The following is a 21150-nucleotide window of genomic DNA, read 5'->3' as shown; positions in this document are numbered from 1 at the left end:
TTTCACTTTTATTTAGCATATTATTGTATTGTTTCTTTTTCACTTTTATTATTATTCCTTAATGGGGCCGTTTTACAAAAATTTTCAGTGATAATGTGTCTTGATCTGTTTAGAACATTATTCTGGCCATCTTTTATTCAATATTGCTTATCAAAATATTCCCTCTTTTGAGATATAAAGCGTACAAAGATTTGACATTCTGGCCCTTGTGACCCCTAATTACATAACATATGATCACAATTGTATCATATATTGTTGCAAATCGTTAAGATAAATACTTTTGCTTCAGTAAGGTATAACAGAATATTGATCATTAGAGAATTATAGATAAAAGGCTTTTGGTCACTCTGAGCCTTTGTTTTTGAGGGGTCAGCCCTTTTTTCTTGATATCAAATGAAAGGTCTTGTGATTTTGAATATTTTTTGTTTAACACTTATTCAGAGATTTCTATTCATTGTAGAGATATGCTAAACGGAAATATTTAGGAGCCACTCCCACAAATCCTTAATGGGGCCGTTTTACAAAAATTCAGAGTATGCATATTGTTAAGAACATTATTCTGGTCATCTTTTGTTCAATATTGCTTATCAAAATTTTTCCCCTTTTCGAGATATAAAGCATCAAGGATTTGATATTCTGGCCCCTTCTGACCCCTTATTACATAACATATGATCACAATTGTATCATATATTGTTGCAAATCGTTAAGATAAATACTTTTGCTTCAGTAATGTATAACAGAATATTGATCATTAGAGAGTTATAGATAAAAGACTTTTGGCCCCTCTGAGCCCCTTTTTTGAGGCGTCAGCCCCTTTTTCTCTATATCAAATGAACGGTCTCATGATTTTGAATATTTTTTGTTCAACACTTATTCAGAGATTTCTATTCGTTGTGGAGATATGCTAAACGGAAATATTTAGGGGCCACTCCTACAAGTCCTTTATGGGGCCGTTTTACAAAAATTCAAAGTATGCATATTGTTAAGAACATTATTCTGGTCATCTTTTGTTCAATATTGCTTATCAAAATATTCCCCCTTTTCGAGATATTAAGCGTCAAATATTTGACATTCTGGCCCCTTGTGACCCCTTATTACGCATGATATGCTTAAAAGTTCATAATATGTTGTTCCAAATGGTCTGAAATTAAAAAATATCGAAAAATGAAGCAGAAAAAATGATAAAATTTTTTGGTCACACGGGGGATCGAACCCCGGTCGCCTGCGTGACAATCCAACGCGCTAACCATTTAGCCATTGGGATCGCCGCTTCGCGTTTTTAACTGCAAATATCTCGAGCTTGGCTTTTTCGATTTTCAAACAAATTACATATTTCGCTTCTACAAGAGGGTCTCTATTCACATAAAAAACAAAAATATTAAAAAATAAAAGTTGAAAAATTGCGTTTTTTAAATTCGCTTCCGGTAGCGACCGGACGTATTGACGACACATGGAAAGATGATTCTGCAAAGCTATAAGTCATGAACTATCATCTCAAATAAGTCTCCCGTTCATATCTTAAGCAGTTTTCGCTACTAAGTTCAGACAAAATTGCATTTTAAAATTAGAAAATTGTAGATAACTAACGACTGGAAGTGACGTCATCAACAAAAAAATTTTCCAATAAGGTTCAGATCAGTACCTATCAGATGTGAAAGTCTCATGAGAATCGGCCATGTAGTTTACGAGAAATCGCGTGCACAAAATTGGTAAGAATTATAATAACTAGATACGATGTCGTTGCGACCAACGGGTGGGTCTTCCGTCCAATTCTTGATGAGATGAGATAAGATTTTGATTGCGATTTTCATTCTAAAATAATGATTTACCACAATCTAAAAAGACATTGAACATTAAAGACTTTAAAAAATCGGCCTTTTGCTCCTAACGGCCCCTAATTTCAGGAATCGGCCCACTTTATTCATATCATCTTAAAGCTCTTAAGATTTTGAACATTTTTTGTTAAAAAACTATTCAGAAATTCTTTTTCGTTTTTGAGATATTAGCAAAAGAAATATTTAGGGGCCAACCCTTCAACTCCTTAATGGGGACGTTTAGCAAAAAATGAAAGGTTGCATACTGTTCAGAACATTATTTTGAACAACTTTTGTTTAATATTGCTTATCAAAATATTTCTTCCTTTCGAGATATAAAGCATCAAAGATTTAGCATTCTGGCCCCTTGTGGTCCCTAATTATGTACCATACGACATAAAAATCATAATATATAATATATAAAGATTGTTAAGCTTAACATTCTTGCTTCAGTAATGTATAACAAAATATTGATTTTAAAAGAGTTATTGAATAAAAACTGTTGGCCCCTCTCAGCCCTTTATTTGATGAGTCAGCACATTTTTCTTGATATCATATTAAAGATTTTTATATTTTTCACAAATGTTGTTCAATATGTTATAACAAAATAATTATATTTTCAAAGATATGATGCAAAATGTCTCAAAAAATCACTCATTAAACGTTATTTTAAATTTTGTTCCCTATAGCTTATCAAAATATTTCACTTCCGGATAAATATCCTGACCATGTTGCAACGTGGCAACATGTCCTCTATCATCGCATAAAAATTTATATAATTCTAGCTTGAGTCATTTTTGCTTCAGTAATGTATCACAAAATATTACCTGATAAATTTCGATTGAAAGGGCGATAACTCCCCTTATTTGAGTGCCCAGCCCCTTTTTCAGGAAATGATTTGCCGGAATTTTGAACATTTTGTGTTCACAACGCATCGACTGTGAAAATTTGAAGCAAAAGAAATATTTAGGGGCCAACCCTTCAACTCCTTAATGGGGACAAATTTTGTAAAAAATGAAAAAAGAATAAAAATAATAACTAGATACATCTTTTGTTGCAATATTGCTTATCAAAATATTTCTTCCTTTCGATTCTTGATGAGATGAGATTAGATTTTGATTGAGATTTTCATTCTAAAATAATGATTTTTTTTTCATAATCTATAATGTAACAAGATATTGAACTGATAAAGACTTATCGATTGAATCGACTTTTGGCCCCTCACGGCCCCTTATTTAAGGATCAGCCCCTTTTTCTTCATATCATCTTAAAACTCTTAAGATTATAAACACTTTTTGTCCAACAACTTTTCAGAGATTCTTCTTTGTTTTCGAGTTATTGGCAAAAGAAATGTTAAGGGACCAGCCCTTCAACTCCATAATGTGGACGTTTAGCGAAAAATGAAAGGTTGCATATTGTTCAGAACATGATTTTAAACATCTTTTGCTCAATATTACTTATCAAAATGTTTCTAATTTTCGAGATATAAAGCGTCAAAGACTTGGAATGTTGGCCCCTTGTGACCCCTAATTATGTAAAATACGACATTAAAATTATAATATACAGATATAAGTTATTGAGATAAACATTTTTGCTTCAGTAATGTATAACAAAATATTGACTGATAAAGAGTTATCGATTGAAGACTTTTGGCCCCTCTTGGCCACTTATTTGAGTGCCCAGCCCCTTTTTCAGGATCTCATCTTAAAGCTCTTAAGATTTGGAACATTTTATGTTCAACAACTGTTCAGAAATTCCTTTTAAATTTTGAGCTATTAGCAAAAGAAATATTTAGGGGCCAACCCTTAAACTCCTTAATGGGGACGTTTAGCGAAAAATAAAAGGTTGCATATTGTTCAGAACATTATTTTGAACATCTTTTGTTCAATATTACTTATCAAAATATTTCTCACTTTCGAGATATAAGGCGTCAAAGATTTCGCATTCTGGCCCCTTGTGGCCCCTAATTATGTAATACACGACATTGAAATCATAATATACAGTTGAAGATTGTTGAGATAAACATTTTTGCTTCAGTAATGTATTACAAAATATTAACTCATAAAGAGTTATCCAAAAAAGACTTTTAGCCCCTTTTGGCCCCTAATTTGAGCGCCCAGCCTCTTTTCTTGATTTCATATTAAAGCTCTTAGGATTTTGAACACTTTTTGTTCAATAACTATTCAGAGATTCTTTTTCGTTTTCGAGTTATTTGCAAAAGAAATATTTAGGGGCCAAGCCTTCAACTCCCTAATGGGGACTTTTACCGAAAAATGAAAGGTTGCATATTGTTCAGAACATGATTTTGAACATCTTTTGTTCAATGTTACTTGTCAAAATATTTCTCACTTTCAAGATATAAAGCGTCAAAGATTTAGCATTCTGGCCCCTTTTGGCCCCTAATCATGTATTATACGACATTAAAATCATAATATACAGTGGTAGATTGTTGAGATAAACATTTTTGCTTCAGTAATATATAACAAAATATTGACTGTTAAAAAGTTAGCGAAAAAAGACTTTAAGCCCCTTTTGGCCCCTAATTTGAGTGCCCAGCCCCTTTTTCTTGATCTCATCTTGAAGCTCTTAGAATTTTGAACACTTTTTGTTCAATAACTATTCAGAGATTCTTTTTCGTTTTCAGGTTATTTGCAAAAGAAATATTTAGGGGCCAACCCTTCAACTCCCTAATGGGGACCTTTAGCGAAAAATGAAAGGTTGCATATTGTTCAGAACATGATTTTGAACATCTTTTGTTCAATATTACTTGTCAACATATTTCTCACTTTCGAGATATAAAGCGTCAAAGATTTAGCATTCTGACCCCTTTTGGCCCCTAATCATGTATTATACGACATTAAAATTATAATATGTAGTTGTAAAATGTTGAGATAAATATTTTTGCTTCAGTAATTTATAACAAAATATTGACTGTTAAAGAGTTATCGAAAATAGACTTTTAGCCCCTTTTGGCCCCTAATGTGATGATTCAGCACTTTTTTCTTGATATGTTTTTAAAGATCTTGTTATTCTGCATAAATTTTGTTCAGTATGTTTTAAACAAAATAATCATAATTCAAAAGATATGATGCAAAATGTCTTAAAAAATCAGTCATGATTCGTGTCCTAAATTTTGACCCCTACCGAGCTTCCATACTAGACACTTCCGGAAACAAGAGATTTACGCAAGCAATTATCTTCTGACAGTCCTAAACCCACTATTGTTTAGTATAAGAATTGAGACGGATGTTTTGATGCTACTGTACTTCTCTACTCAAAAATTAACATCAAGATAACATATAGTGCATCGTTGAATAATAAAAAAACTCTCAAAAAGATGAAAAAAATTATAGCACACACGGAAATAAAGTTATTGTTAAAGTTAAGTAATTAGTTTTGGTAGAGATTTGCATAGGAATCGCTGACCAAAAGTAAGTATGAATGTGTAATTTTTTAACTTGATATAAGAATGTTTTTTTTTAAATCTGTTTCAAAAAGGTACATATATGTTATCAATAATGAAGTTTCTATACATGTAGACATGCAGATGTTGTCTTTTCAAAGTTTATAAGATGTTATTGTTTTCTCCACAAAACCGAACACAGAAATTTAAAATACAAAAAGGCGCAAATTAAAATAAATGAATACAGGGTCACGAAATGAATTATGCAATTGGATGAAGAACAACAAAGGATCTATTCAAATATTTAATATTAGAATCCTCTTTTCCTGTTTTGCGAACGATTTGTCAGAAAAAAACAAAATTGTGAAATAAAGAAGCTTTTGAATGAACTGCAGATGCAAGATAATGTAAAAGAAAAATACCACGTCCGTTTCTCGGGGTATTTTTATTTAAGTCACTCACACTTAGGCACAAGTGTTCTTTATTTCTTCTGTTTATTGTTTTTTATTGCCTGCACGGAATAATAACTCATTTACTATACATATCCCTCGCTGTTTATACTGCGATAACTTTGTTATTTTTTAAAAATAAGCGAAGACGGATATTTTTTTTTATTAATATGTGTATGCATTTTCTTTAAAAATGCGTTTTTGTGAGTAAAGATATCTTAATCTACATAGTGAAATAACCTACTACTTTGATGCAGTGCTATGAATGATCCCTATTATAAACATTGATTCTATGGGGTTTTTTGTTAAACAATCAGCAAGGATGGACAGATTTTTGTTATTTAAATCGATTTAAATAATTGTCTTTCCGAACTGCGTTCTTGTAAAAAAATGAAACTGTAGCCTCCAGGAAGTTTGTCAAAATAATTCTTCACCTCCTACAAAAGGCTCATGATTTTTTTTTTATTTGAATCTGGTAAGAATGTAGAATGATTTTGCAACTATTGAAATATTTAGAAGGATCATTATCGCCTTCTTAGTCGAATGTACATATCCTTATTTTAAATACACTACTGTGAAGTGCCATTGGATTATTCGAAAGAATTTTCGATTCCTTATGCGTGTTTATCTACGTGCAAAAATTTCATTATCGCGTTTTTTTAATTTGCAATGTCAAGTTTAATATATACAACAATAACTTTAGCTAGCAAAACTTTCATAACGATTATGAACACGCTTTCTGGCTGATATGAGGTGTCGTGAATATGGGGTGATTTTAAGAATCAAGAAACATTTTTAAAACCTTTAATTTTGAACAGTGTAGTTTTATAAATTATGAAAATCAATGTTTCATTTAATATAAATAGAACAAAAAGTAATATTTCATTGATGGATACATATTACAAACTTTGAATGATAATTTTCCTTTTGAATTTAGCCTTTTCCATATTGTTTAAGTGAAACATTGTTTGCAATTGTTTGTAAAATTATTGACGAATTTATAGTATCTTAATTTTGATGCTTTGTAGTAATTGCTCTATGCTACAGACTGCAGTAATCTCTTTTTGTGATAAGGTCATGGTCCCTCATTAAGATTTTGCTTGGAAATTCAGCTCTTGTATCAGCCTTACTTATTTTTAATTTATCAGTGATTGACAATCTATACGTTGGACACTTCTAAATGTTTAGTGTTAAATGTGTGTTCAGTAAGATTCTTTTTCAGGTCCTGTCTGTAGAGTTTTACACTGGTATCCACAATAAACATTTTGGAAGCTCTGGGCGTTTTTATTTGGAACCAGAAAACACCAATATATTACAACGTTTATCACAACATAGGAAATACAGAGGTATTCCAAGGAATTTGTCGTTGTTTCTTTGATTGTCCACGTCCCACTCCCTCATAGTGTCATTGAAATGGACCACGCGATTGTGTGCCTTATAACATATCATGAACCTGATCAACAAATTTAATAATTACATATAGAACTAAATGTATGGTCAGGAGCATAATCAATTTTCATTCATACACAGGGAACAATTTCCCAGTATCATCGATATATAGGTTCCATTGAAGATATAACTCTTCTGTCGCTTTCATGTTCTGTTACTTGGCGGACACTCATAAGAGTTCATTTTTTCTCCGAAAGTTAACCATTATACACAAAACTGGTTACAAGATGCAATGTTTTTCTTTCTTTCATCTTTGTTGTCAGCCTATTATCGCGGGAAATACATTTTATTTTCTATATTTCTAAGTACATTTTGAAGTTTTTAACTTTTTAATGTTAGCATGGTTCCGTGTATGTCGATCAAAGGTAGTATAGAGCATTTTCCATTATTTCGAAATGTTGTTTCGAATTTCAATTGCACAGTTTTTCAAATCTTTCCATGTTAGAAGTATATATGTTAGATTGTTCAAAATAAAATAAAAAAGTTTTTACTTTCATTTAGTAGCACTTACGCTAATTACTTGTTACTAGGTGTTTATTTTAGATTTATTTTGCAGATATACTCCCCTAAATTCATTAAAAGACCAAACAATTGTATGCAGAATTCCAAAATGATGAAAACTTACTCTTATTTCACAACAAAGTAAAAAGGAATAAAAATACTAAACATACATATGTATATATGAAAAATTTAGAGATAATGAACAGTATTAAATTCATAAGTACATAATACAATATAAAACAAGAACAGATCAAACACGGACCTTCAAAACATCGGGGATGGGATCAGGTGCCCTGGAGGAGTGAGCATCCCCTGTTGACCGGTCACATCCGCCCGGTGCTTCAAGAAATAACGGAAATATCCGTAGTCAATTCAATGTATTTATAATGGATTATCAATTAAAATACCAACAAACAGTTTGTAAAATGTCTCTGTTATTTCAAGTTAAATGAAAATACACGTTGGTAATGATAAATCTTTAAATGCAAATTACTATAAATAAAAAAAAACGGCATTTCATCAAATGTTTAGCTTCAGGAATCTTGATTACCTTTGCTTATGAAAAGATTTGCGAAGCCAAGAAAATTATATAAGGATTGCAAGAGAAATTAAGGATTCCAAAAAGTAATCCAATATCATATATGTACATACCAAAGGTAATAGATAAAAGACTGTCCGTAAAAACAGCATATAATGAATAACATATAAATAACATTAATGGAATAAGAGAGAAAACATAAATTGATAATATAATGCAAATAATAGTATTCATTCTTCTACGGATGGTGTTAGTAACAGAAGACTTTTTTAGGGCCTTCGACTTTTTGATATGTATGATAATGATTGCGCTGATAGCAAGCAACCCCCGTAAAATACCAAAAATATTAAATGTGTTTATAATGGTTTGAGATCGATAAATTGAATTTTTAATGATGGTTGCTACCGTTATTAATAAGAAAGCTGACAAGAGTAAAGAATAAATCCAAATCATTACAGAACACGCCATGACAATCGACACAGTAAGTCTTATTTTGCTCTGTAACGGGTGGACTAATAATAAATATCTGATCATAGCAAGGAACACAATGTGTGCAGTTGAGCAAGAAATAATTGTTTCGTCTATAAAATAAAAAGTTAAAAACCCGAACATACTCTCGTTATGATCATGTTGAATTCCAACATAAATAAACAAATCGGAAAATTTCCGAATAAAAATACTGATGATATTTAGAGTATCTGGCAATGCAAGGCATCCGATGGCAAGAAATGTTGGAGTATGTAACCTTTTATTGCAAACAATTTTGAAGATTGTTACAACATTTCCTACGAACCCCAGTAATCCGATAATTAATGTGAGGATGGCGATTGATTTCTCAAATCCTTCCGAGGTCTCAGCAATATATTTTGAATCAAACAAAAAGAATGATACTGTGAAATCGTTTTCAGAATTGTTACTGTGAGTTTCGTCCATTGAAGACAGCAATAAGAACCAAAATGTCGTATTGGAATACAGTTTTGTTTCCTTATTCATTTCAGATAAATTCCTTATTAAGGGTGTGGATTGGAACTCCTCTTTGATTTCATTTAAAACGCCTCTTCATAACTGTCAAATATAATTTTATATTAAGGGAAATGAAACATTATTTTATATTTAAAAGAAATAATGATAATAAGCTATTTTTACCAAATTGAATTTAAAAAAAGTATGAAGAAACATATAACATGATTTGAAATTGACACACCTTTTGTGTAATGTGATAACGCAGAGCACAACTCGCTTATCGGGTGCCATTTATTGGTTAGTTATCAAAAACACAGAATATAAAATATGTATACATAATGTCCTCCTATGGAAAATATTTTTGTAAAAGGAAACTTGTATTTCCTGCTTTAGGATATCTCATACGATATACATTTTAGGTCATACTTTTTTTATTCAGCGGCTTTTTTCCTCTCTACGAGTTAATCATTATTCTACTTTCTAAGATACTGAACAAAACCATCGTCAAAATAAATGTTAATTTAGTCATCATTGCTTTGTTATAAAATAAATTGTTTTCTTCTTTCAGTTTGAATAATGTATAGTTTAAATCTAAATTTGACTCTGTACTTTTATAAATTTTTTATAAAATACGGAAGTGATGTAAAAAAGAAATGAATAAGATTCCTCCTTTTTAAATCATTAAAATCATCTGCAGTCGTTTTTCTTATAAGAACTGACTTAGATGTTTAAAGGTAGTTTTAATGTAAAGGATCAGGTGACTTGCGGCCCCTAGTAAATTGACAAAAGATTAAATGCTCAATATTTGTCCTGATTTTTGTATGCAATTAACAATTTATATGACTCTGTACCCTAATGGAATATTATTTTTAACAAAAATAGACGTGTAATTTAAAAGATTTGCATTTTGGTAGAGGTATCATGTGTACATCCAAATCCCCATTGAAGTTTGGCCCCGCCCCACTCTTTGAAGCCCTTAGAATATACAAGCGCAAGTAGGTAAAATTTTCCCTTTTGGTAACTGTATTTTATTGAAATCTACCTAAATGTGAAAGGAGAAAATTGTTCCTAACTGAGCTCATGCATATGATATGTTTGAAAAAAAAAATCAAATTGTAAAATTAAGCTGGCCTTTACCATTATTAACAGATCTACAAATTTAGATTTTCTGAATTAAGAATAATTTCATATGCAAATCGAGGCACCGGCGACATTTTCTAAGTGACCAATCAGTTCATTGTGGTGCGTTACGAGTGTGTACCAAAAAATAAAAAGGACATTTCATGTTTGGAAAAAAAAAACGAAAAACTTTCTGTAAACGTATTACATTTAGGGGTATTCTAATTAACGACATGATCATGCGAAAAAAAACCCAACTTGAATTTATTTATTTTTCAATTATTAATAAAATCTTGTAAAATTGCAATACTTGATAGCAATACAGTCGAGTAATAGAAGAAAATCTTTCGTCCAATATGACGTCATCAGCCTGGACATGACGCAGCACAGGTGATCCACAGGACTAAATTCACTGTTTTTATAATTACAAGAGTTGTTAAATAAATATGATACCATTGTAATTTTTAAACTTAATCATTAAAACTAAAAACAAAAAAAAAAAAATAATTTATTAAATACACTGTGTATACAATATCAATTTATCTAGTAGCAATGGGGCTGCACAGGGACAAGGAATGTAGAGAATATTGCTAAACGAAGAGCATATTCGTGATTTGCATCAAAAGTGCAAGGACATAGGCTATCCTGTTTGAGCTGAAATTTGGAATATATATTGCTTATATAGTGTATACTGTGAAAAGTGTTGGGAGCTTGTCCTGGTCTGCGTAACATTGTTATTTATAACAGAATTTAAGGAAAGTTGAAATTTGTAGCTTTTATAATCATTTTCGGCAAAATTTTCAGTACTTCGCAAACATCACTGACTATCTCCCAGCACTTTTTGGATAGAGAAAATTAACATCTTTTAATGTGTATCAATTTTTTTCTTGATAACCAAGCGTATGCCCTTGCACTGTCCCCATTTCCTACATTTAGGTCAACAATTCTATTTTTATACAAGTCACGTGAAAAACAGCTGATACGTGCGATATAACTAGTAAGCCCAGTCCTATCCATTATTGATAGCTATATTACATTTTCTACAAGTATTCAGTCGCGTTGTTACATTTTGAAAATAAGAAGTAATACATATTAAAACGGTGCAAATGTCAATTTTTCCATATCGGTCCTTAACATAGCTGAGTTTGTATAGTACAGTTCATCCTGGTAATAAAGAACTCTGATATTAAGGAAGTCATCAAGGAACATTTTATAAATCCCCAAAAGAACTTCTAAATATATTTATTTCACAGTGATATATGATTCATAGACATTACATAATAAATATGAATTTCTATTTATTGACTGTGCAGTGAATTTTTGTGTACCTAAAAATGCTAAGAGAGCATCTTAGAAGTATACGATTCAAACAGCCACTTGAAACTAAAGGAGAAATTCATTATACTGAGGCTTTTGACATACTAAAAGCAGTGGACAGAGTAAAATTCGTAATTTTTTTATACTGGCTTGGATGTGTTCAAAATGATCACAGAATACACTAACTTCCGATGATTCAAGAAGGATTAAAAGAGGTATTTATTAAGAGTTCTTAATATAATGTAGATTCTGTTCATAACATCATAACATATATAAGAACATACCTTTTAATCAAATATTTTAAATGTTTTTTTGTTTGCAATGGTATCTCCAGGTGGCACAACCTCAAATACAACGTTTTTAGCTCGCCTCAGCGAAGTTAGGGGAAGTATGTAATACCGTCTGTGTTGGTGTCCCAGGTTAAAGTTTTTGGTGCAGGTTATTTTCCTTTTAAGTACTTCTATGCCCGACATGAGTCATATTTGCATGAAAGATGCTTCTAGCATGTTTCATTGTACCAGCCAAGGTTTCAGATGCTACAATTTCAGTAAAAGGAATGCTTTTAGAGCAGTAAAGACTTTGGTGCAGGTTAATTCTTTGGACAGGTCTCATTTCCAAGTAACTATAATCCCTATGTTGACCAAACTTCACTGGATGTTACATCTAAGGAAGATACTACCAAGCTTGCTTCAGATGCTGAATCTGACCTACATTTCCTCGTTGGGTGAACAGGTTAATGTTTTTGGTGCAGGTCTTATTTCCTAATAATTATAATCTCTATGTTGACCAAACTTCATTGAATGATACATCTAAGGAAGATACTACCAAGCTTGCTTCAGATGCTGAATCTGACCTACATTTTCAAGTTGAGTAAACAGGTTAAAGATCCCATTTTCAAGTAACTATAAGCCATATGTTGACCAAACTTGCATGGATGATACATCTAAGGATGTGTTATGCTAGGCGTGCGTCAGATGCTTAATGTTACCTACATTTTTCGGTTGAGTGAACAGGCTATTTTTTTGGCGCAGGTCCATTTTCCAAGTTACCATGAACCCTTTGTTGACCAAACTTGCATGGATGACACATCTTAGAATGTTAACTACAAAGTTTGTTTCAGATGCTAGATTTGACCTGCATTAATTTTCTGGATGAGTGAACAGGTTAAACTTTTGGGTGCATGCCTATTTCTTAAAATTTGTAAGGCCAATGTGAACTAAACCTGCTTCAGATGCAGGATTTGAAATACAATTTCTGGACGAGATTCTTATAAATAACGCTTTTGGATAAGTATATTCCCAGGTAACTGTGCGCCCTATCATTTCAAAATTGAAGAAATGTTGCTTCTTTGGGTGTACACCACTAGATTTTTAGTTTAATAAGGGACTCTGCCTTATTTAAGACAACTTTCATTGAAGTGAGCTCTGTAATCTCTGATTACCTTTGTTTTACTACAAGCATGTATCTTTAAAAAATGATTTGAGCATTTGTCATCATAAGATCCCATTTGATACAGGGTGTTTCACAACATATGTCACACATCTAAATGGGCATAATCTGACTATTGAGCATGATAACAAAAATACCAAAACACTATAGGAAAGCAAATAGATCTAAAATTATAATATTGCATAGTATTGAGGAAATTATAATATACCATGAAGTAACTGATGATATAATCAGTGACCTCATAATGTCAGCTTTTCTCAAAATGGAGAACAACTTGCAGCAAAAGTTGGTCGTAAACTTTAATTATAAGAACGATATCCTGAATATTGTACAGGGTGTGATGATGAAAAATATTCAGACCACAAATTCTTGTCTAGTTTTCATATATTAAGAATAATAAGAGAGTTTGAACTAAATTTTAATGTTAAGATAAAAGACAGCTAAATCCTGCCCCCCCCCCCCCCCAAAAAAAAAAGAAGAGATGAGAACAATATTAAAGTGAAATCAATCATTGAGAAAACCTCATGAAAGTTAGATCTGAGATTTTGATAATGGATTGTAGCAATGCCGGTTAGTGCATCAAGTGTATTCAGAAATCTTAAATTTGAGTTGTTTGTCTGTATGCAAGATTTCAGCATATAAAGTCAGTTGACTTTCAGGGCTCGTTCAAGTTTGCAAGACTGATGAAAGGAAGAGCGAAAGAACTGGGCACTAATTAGCGCATGCCGGTAGTTCTGAAACGACACATTTATTTATATGCAACTTTGATTAAAAAAAAGATATGTATTTTGAGGGTTCTAAAAAGTCATATATATAAAACAAGAAAATTCTCAAGTATCCTGTGAAACTTACAAAACAGTGGTCAGAAATTTCCAAGCATTAGTCTCATAAGTTATTTACGATGTAATGTTGGAAACACTTGGAAAATAACATTTTAGGATTTGTTGCCATAGTAACTGAAGTGGAGAATGTTGGGTACTATTGACCCCCCCCCATTTTTTTTTTAATTAATGCTGATTAAAATGATATATAAAATGTATATGTAGCTTTAGTTGTCATTTATCTATCTGTCTTTAGATGTGTGACATATATTGTGAAACACCCTGTACATGTAATGCATGTAGTTTCTTTAAAAAGATATTTGTTAAGACCTTTTATATAAGAAGAACTTTGACCTCAACTACTTTTTTTGTTTTTCAGAAAATGTGTTTTTCATCATGGTGTACAATGTACACGTCACACGATTTGAAATCCAGAAATCCATTCTGATTTGAAACCTACAGCAAAAACACCACATCCTGTGGACGATATCCTGACAGATCTTTTTTCTTTAAGAATCATTTGATGCCTAAATTAATGCCCATTTTACAGGACCTGCAATTCATAAAAAAAAATAAGAAACAAGATGTGTTTGTGAAACATTATGCGCCCGGTGGCAACAAAGTTAAAAAAAGCTATTTTATCATGTAGGTCACAGTCAATGTCACAAGGTCATTGACCTTGGTGCAATTTGAAAGAACCTAATTAGTGGAGTCTACATACAAAATACAGTGTATAAAGTCTCTATCTCCTATTATTCAAAAGTTATGGCGAAAGTTGAAAAAGACTTTTTTAGCATATAGGCCAGAATGTCATCTACCTTGGTGCCATCTAAAAAACTTAATTAGTGGAGTTTAGATACCAAATATGAAGTCCCTATCTTTAATAATTCAAAACTTATTGGGAAAGTTCGAACAAGCTATTTTCAGCATATACATGTAGGTCTCAGTCAATCATTGTTCAAAAGTTATGGTGATGGTTAAAGTTGACAACAGACAGACAAACAGAGAAACAGATAGGACAAACGCGATATACGCCTTGAATCTATCTCTCCGGGCGCATAATTATACAACTTTATTTCATAGGTTAAATCAATATGAGAACTGAGCAGATATATGTGAGTAATAATTAGAAATTATTGGCAATTTGCTACATGTCAATAATTATACATTTCAACACCAATTATGCGAAATATAATCTAGGAGATTTTTATTGTGAGTTTTTGAATAAGTTTAACACAATTTCTTTTTGCCTGTAAAATAATTACTTCGATTGCACCGACAACAGGCAAATGGACATAATTCTACAAGATCAATCTTTGCATAAAAAATTGCCAGGAATACTCAAGTTCGTAATGCATGGAATACCATTCTTTTTTCCTGCAATTTATTTTCTTCCAAATATTCTGCGAATAGTGATGTGCCAAATACTGAAAATTTTATTTGCAAAAACCGTGGATTTTTTAGAGAGTAAATTTTAACTAATATAAAAATCCAATATTCAAAAGAAAAAGAAACACATATTTATGACGTGAAATGTCAAATTAAAACCTTTTGACTAATAAGTCAATATATATGACATTCTAAATTGCACATTTCTTTTAATTATCTGTATATTATGTTAATATATATTTATTTATAAAATTTCATGAAGTAGCTGTTAATATTTTGGGGGGGGATTACTGTGTATGTTCTTGCAATAATTAAAAAACATTCTGATTTTGTACTTTTAAGTGAAATTGGTAAAATGGAATAGAATATAATTTATTAAGATAGCAGATATTATAGAATTATATTCAAGGTCTAACTGTTTGATATTTGGCTTCATGATGTGATCAATCGATTTTCCTGCGTGATAATTTGCATAAAGTTCCTAGACTTTTATGCATAAAATGATCACGCAAGCCAATCGATTGACCGTTGCCATTGAACCAAAAAATCTGACAGTTTTTCCCCACATTTACATGTTCTTGTTTCCGCAGGTTCACGTGCTGAAAGCCCTGAATCTAGCCCCGGAAGTCATTTTATTATCAATAACCCAGTAGAGTTATTTAGAAATAGAATAATTTTACTATTTGTAATTTTATCTTGGACAAAGATATTAGAAATGTTGATTTAAATTGATAAAGACTGTTTGATATATTGCTGAACAAGAGATTTAGTATAAAGGTCCTTAACAGTTGAGATGAAGATTCTGCAAGAATAAGGAGGATTAAGATTTAATAACGCAGTAAATACATTCATGATTTTCTAAATATATATTGTCTTACGATATTTTCAGTTTTAATGGATATTGTTCCGAAATGTAAAACATGTTAATCATTAAATAAGTATGGCAAACGTATTTTATAGATCTGTGTGATCAATGCATAGGAATGACGATAGGTGTAACTTATCAAAAGGGGATACATGTACTCGCTTCTTTTGAGCACTGGGCCCTGGACCCTTAATAAATGCTATGTTCATTGATTTGCCTATGGGTTCTTTCAAGAACCATACTTGACATTTTTAAGAGCCATAGTTTTTTATCGTCATCTTTATCTTACTCTCATCGGAAGAAAAATCCAGTTATTGAAGAGAAAATCATTTTTAAATGTTCGATTTACTTTATTTATGTCATAAAAGTGGTTGTAGAACAATTATTTACGTGGGAGGAATGAAAAAAAAATCTGTGATTCACCATCAATGTAATTGAACATAATGTGAAGATTTTCTTATTTGACCAATTTCCTGATATTCAGTATTTTCATATTTCTCACTGACATCTGTAATTTGACACATATCAAAATGTCCCCTATTTAACTCCATATTCTCATAGACCGCCGTGTTTCTTTTTTCATTTTCCGTGGGAAATTGTATAGTTGTATTTCCTAGACATTTCAGTTGTTTCTTCTTTCTCCTACAAAAAAAAAAAATAAAAAAATAAAAATAAAAAAAAAGTGGTATAAAGAGATAAATGGGATGTCATTAGTGTTGCTTCCTTTTTAACTTAATCAAAATATAATCATATCTTCAACTATCTGTGTCAAACATTTGGAAGTTTAAGATTTGAATGTAATAAGCAATTATCACATTCTAGTGTTTTTACAATGACTGAAAAATATCCCGATTACGATAGTCATGAGATCTTGTAAAAGGTGTGAAGTTGGCAGCTACACATTAATATTTGAATTAGCATTTTAATAATTAATTAAGTAGTCAAGTCTTACTATGTACAATCTCAATACAAAGACGGTTCTGATTTTAACACTTAGATATGCCGTGATAAATATCTAGTTCTAACATATTCACCTTCTGACCACAATAATAAATGCGACAATAAACACAATAAAAACGACAGTTGCCAACGCTCCTCCAATAAAAAAGTAAGTGTTTGTTTCCAGTACACCTGAAACACCAACCTGTAAAGAGTGATAATCCATAATCATAAAGCATTGAACAAATTCTGAGATAATGAAATCATTTACAAAAATACATGTAAACCACTTTTCTATACTTTCAAAGAAATTATCATATATGTTAATCTGAAATTGGCTAGGATTAGAGGTACTAAGCTCGCTAAATGAATCCTCTCGCCTCCCCCATAAAAATAATGGCAGTGTCCATGTTTTGCTATGTGAAACCCAAAATATGTCTCGGATCAAAAAGTAAAATAAAAGGTGCACAATGGCAATATGTAATAACGATTCTGTGAAAGTTTCATCAAATTTCATTCAGTGGTATGAGAGGCGTTGTGGATAAGATATTGGTACCCCAAAGCGTAACAGAGTACAGCTAGACAGACAGACGGACGGAGATAACGATTACTTTATACCCTCCCGCATTTCAAGCGGGGGTATAATACTGTATAGGGGGAAAATAACGAGCGGTGTTAGTATTCGCTATATTCACGGTGTTGATGAATCCGTGAATTCAAGAAACAGTGAATAAGTTTTCAATATGTATAGATAAGGGAGGAAACTTTTCTTACATACCAATTCCGCGAATTTAAGAAACCTCGACGATGTCAGAGAAGAGAAAAACGTGAAAATTACAACCCATGAAATTAATTAATCCAAAATAAAGTGGGGGATACCTTTATTTTACAATGTTAGAGAAAATTTATTCTAGAATTTTTACGAGAAAGCGTTTTGCATTTTATTTATATATGTAGAAAGGAAACAAAAGAACTAGAAAAAATCTTTCAGAGTTTGATTTTTTAAATTTAGATTTTAGTAATATATCCTTGAGTTTTGTTGTACACACTAGCTAAGAAGGGATAGCCTTTGCATATGAATTTAAAGCAGTCTATTTAAGGAATACAATTAAATTTAGCCTATATGTTATTCGCAGTAACATAATTCGGGGTAGTTAAAGCCTATGCGCGAGGCAGTTTATAAAAAAGCATAAACTGTCGCAAGTAATATTTTATAGCCTAAGTGTAACATGGGCTTCAATAAGCTTCACACCATATCATTTAATTTAAATGAAGAAAATAAGCCAACTTTTCCTCCAAAACGGCTTCGAATTGAGCATATGTTTTACAGTAATATCAAGCGGAGTAAGACATTTATGACGTAACTCGTAGTGACGATGGTAATTTACGATATAAAATGAATCATTTATCCAATCAATTAATTTGTTACAAGTATAATTAAATTACTCTCAATTAATTAGACTCACCAATGTACTTTCTCCCGTCGTGACATTACATGTTCTATTGAAACAGTCATCGCTGCATGTTGCATTGCATCTGTATTCATGAACCCCAAAAGAAGAATCTAAATAAACAAGAGATGTTTGTAAAAGACATATGCCCGCTCCCCCCAAATTGAATTTTTTAAAGTCCAATTGGGAATAACTCTGTCAAAATTGGTACAACCGTACCCAAAATCGAACTTGTCCTAGATATAGTCGTCTGATAAATTTGCATACTTAATCTCATTTCAGTTTGTACAACCTTTGCGAAGAAAATGCACGGAAACTGCAAATAATTGGATTTTTTCTAAGTCCAAGGGGCATAACTCTGACAAAAATGGCGCGACCGTACCCAAAACCGAACTTGACCTATATATTTATATATACACCTGTTTACCAATTTCTTTTCAGTATGTGCAATGGTTATGAAGAAAATGGACGGGAACTATGTGGACCCACAGACAGACCGACCGACAGACCAACAGACAACAGCAAAGCACTATGCCTTCCCTTCTTCGAAGGGGGGCATAACAAATGGCACACATATTTTTTTTTCAATTTCAAATGTGGAAAGTTGGAGTAAATGCCATATGATTAATTATAGTTTCACAGAGTAATAGCTATATTTTGTTTAATAGCTATGTACAGCTTATGTGTCTTGTTGTTTGTGTTTACCGTAATCAGTTGAAAAAATCGATTTTAACTTCGTATTCAGATCATTTAATGCAATATGAGGTGAATTTTTTCAAAGGTTTTTAAGCTGTTAAAATTTGTTATTATGATCAATTTGTATGTAACTTAAACCTTTAAGATCAATTAGACTATACTAAAACAGAGGAAAGACTTCTATATACAATCTACAATGCAGTTTTATATAGAAAATCATTATTTTACAGGACCACAAGAATATGATTTTGATTCAATCGAAGCTTATACATAGTTCTTCCATTGCAAATATAAACAGCAGAAGAAAATTTATTAGCATTATTTTTTGCTACAATTGAAATAGTTATCTGCAAAAAGTCTTTGACCTGACATGTCAGCCAGATAATGACCTACTACAAGCTAGCTCCACAAAGATCCATCTCTGAATTGTGTGTATTTATATATATATATATATAGTAAAAAAAAATATAATTATTTACATTTTTTTTAAATCGTTAATATCAAAACAGAAAAAAAAAACATAACGTTTTTGGTCTTTTTATAAAGTAAGTCAAATTAAAAACTTATAAAAACAAACAACAGTACCGTTTTTACTTTTGTCACATCTTGACCCTTCCCAACCATCCTTGCATCCGCCTTGACACTGTCCGGTCACTCTGTTACATCTACCAGAGACCCCACAGTTAACGCTACACGACTCCTGGCAATTGTAGCCAAAGTGTCCAATGGGGCATTCTAGAAAGCAAAAAAAAAAAAAAAAAAAAAAAAAGAAAGGGTAACTTATAAATACGATGAAGGGCAACCTTTTGAAGAACAAATATCACTGGATGTCTATGCAAATCGATCATTAAAATTATAAAAAAAAATGCATACACTGGATTTATAAATCCATGCATAGTCATTAGAATCGTTCATTAAATTGAATAAGGAAATGCTCGAAGACGAGAAAAACATGACTCCTTCAAGAAAATATTACTCCACAGAGGAATAAATTATGAAAACGAATTACATTCAAGCCTGAAATCCATGTTAACAATGGCAAAGGATGCTCAGTTCTCTATTGCACCATATCCCACACCTAATAGGTTGGGAGTCTGTGATTTTTCTGTACCTGTTTTGTATTGTTTATTGAACTTTTGAGCTTGAATACTGTTTGTTATCTCCCTATATTAAATGGGATAAAATGTCACGGAGGAGTAAAAATCAGTCAACAGTATACATTTATTGACTGAGTTCGAGGGCAACATGCGTTTTGTCGGACCCAAGAACAACCTCTCGGCATTGGCCGAAGGCAGACCGTTCGAGGGTCCGACAAAACGCATTTTGCCCGAGAACTCTGTCAATAAATGTTTTGTTTTACCTTTCATTTGATTTTATATTTTTTGACATAAATGTTTTTTTTATACTATATTCCGTAATGTAACATCAGGTCTGTCACTGTTTAACACCAACGAATGAAAATGAGATTAAGCTCCGCCCATTCTGTGACGTAAGCGGTCCAACATCTCACCGAGCGGTCCAACATCTCGCTCAGCGGTCCAACATCGATTTTTTAATGCCCGCTCAGCAAAACATTCAAAACGTTGGACTTTTTTTGTAGATTTGTATAGGGACAATTTTTTAAAGGTATAACAATTCAGCTTGTATCATTATAATACATGTAGTCAAAAATTTATACATATATCAAATAATATCATTTAAAATGCAATTCCTGACATTGAAATAGATACTTTACCTTGAGTACAAGTCTCTCCTCGAAACCCTATATCACATCCTTTTAAACACGATCCATTTATATGGTGGCATTGTTCAAAATTCAAACACCATCCGCAAGAAATAGTGCAGTCTGTACCGTAAAACCAACCATCACATTCTGCAAGATTTATTTAACCTTTACACATGGAAATGTGTATTTCTCATCACATTCTCAAGACTTATTAAACTTTTCATCTCGAACATAAAAATATACATTCATAAAATTACAATC

At 31.8% G+C, this 21150-nt stretch overlaps 1 protein-coding gene across 1 annotated transcript in view; it reads right to left on the bottom strand.

Annotated features, from left to right (window-relative positions):
- Positions 1 to 16435: 16435 nt before the first annotated feature.
- Positions 16436 to 21150, bottom strand: part of LOC134269942 (multiple epidermal growth factor-like domains protein 10) — a 10019-nt gene continuing 5304 nt past the window's right edge. Inside the window, exons 5-9 of the mRNA XM_062752115.1 lie at positions 20899 to 21036; positions 19749 to 19898; positions 18483 to 18580; positions 17112 to 17221; positions 16436 to 16719 (exon numbers count right to left, since the gene is read on the bottom strand). Of these exons, the coding sequence (XP_062608099.1) occupies positions 16503 to 16719; positions 17112 to 17221; positions 18483 to 18580; positions 19749 to 19898; positions 20899 to 21036 (713 nt within the window). The 3' untranslated portion in view covers positions 16436 to 16502. The remainder of the gene's footprint in view (positions 16720 to 17111; positions 17222 to 18482; positions 18581 to 19748; positions 19899 to 20898; positions 21037 to 21150) is intronic.

Source organism: Saccostrea cucullata, unplaced genomic scaffold, assembly GCF_032062105.1.
Source record: "Saccostrea cucullata isolate Sc308-1 unplaced genomic scaffold, CSIRO_AGI_Scuc_v1 ctg9202, whole genome shotgun sequence".
NCBI classification, from domain to species: Eukaryota; Metazoa; Mollusca; class Bivalvia; order Ostreida; family Ostreidae; genus Saccostrea; species Saccostrea cuccullata.
This window is presented reverse-complemented; position numbering and strand designations above follow the sequence as displayed.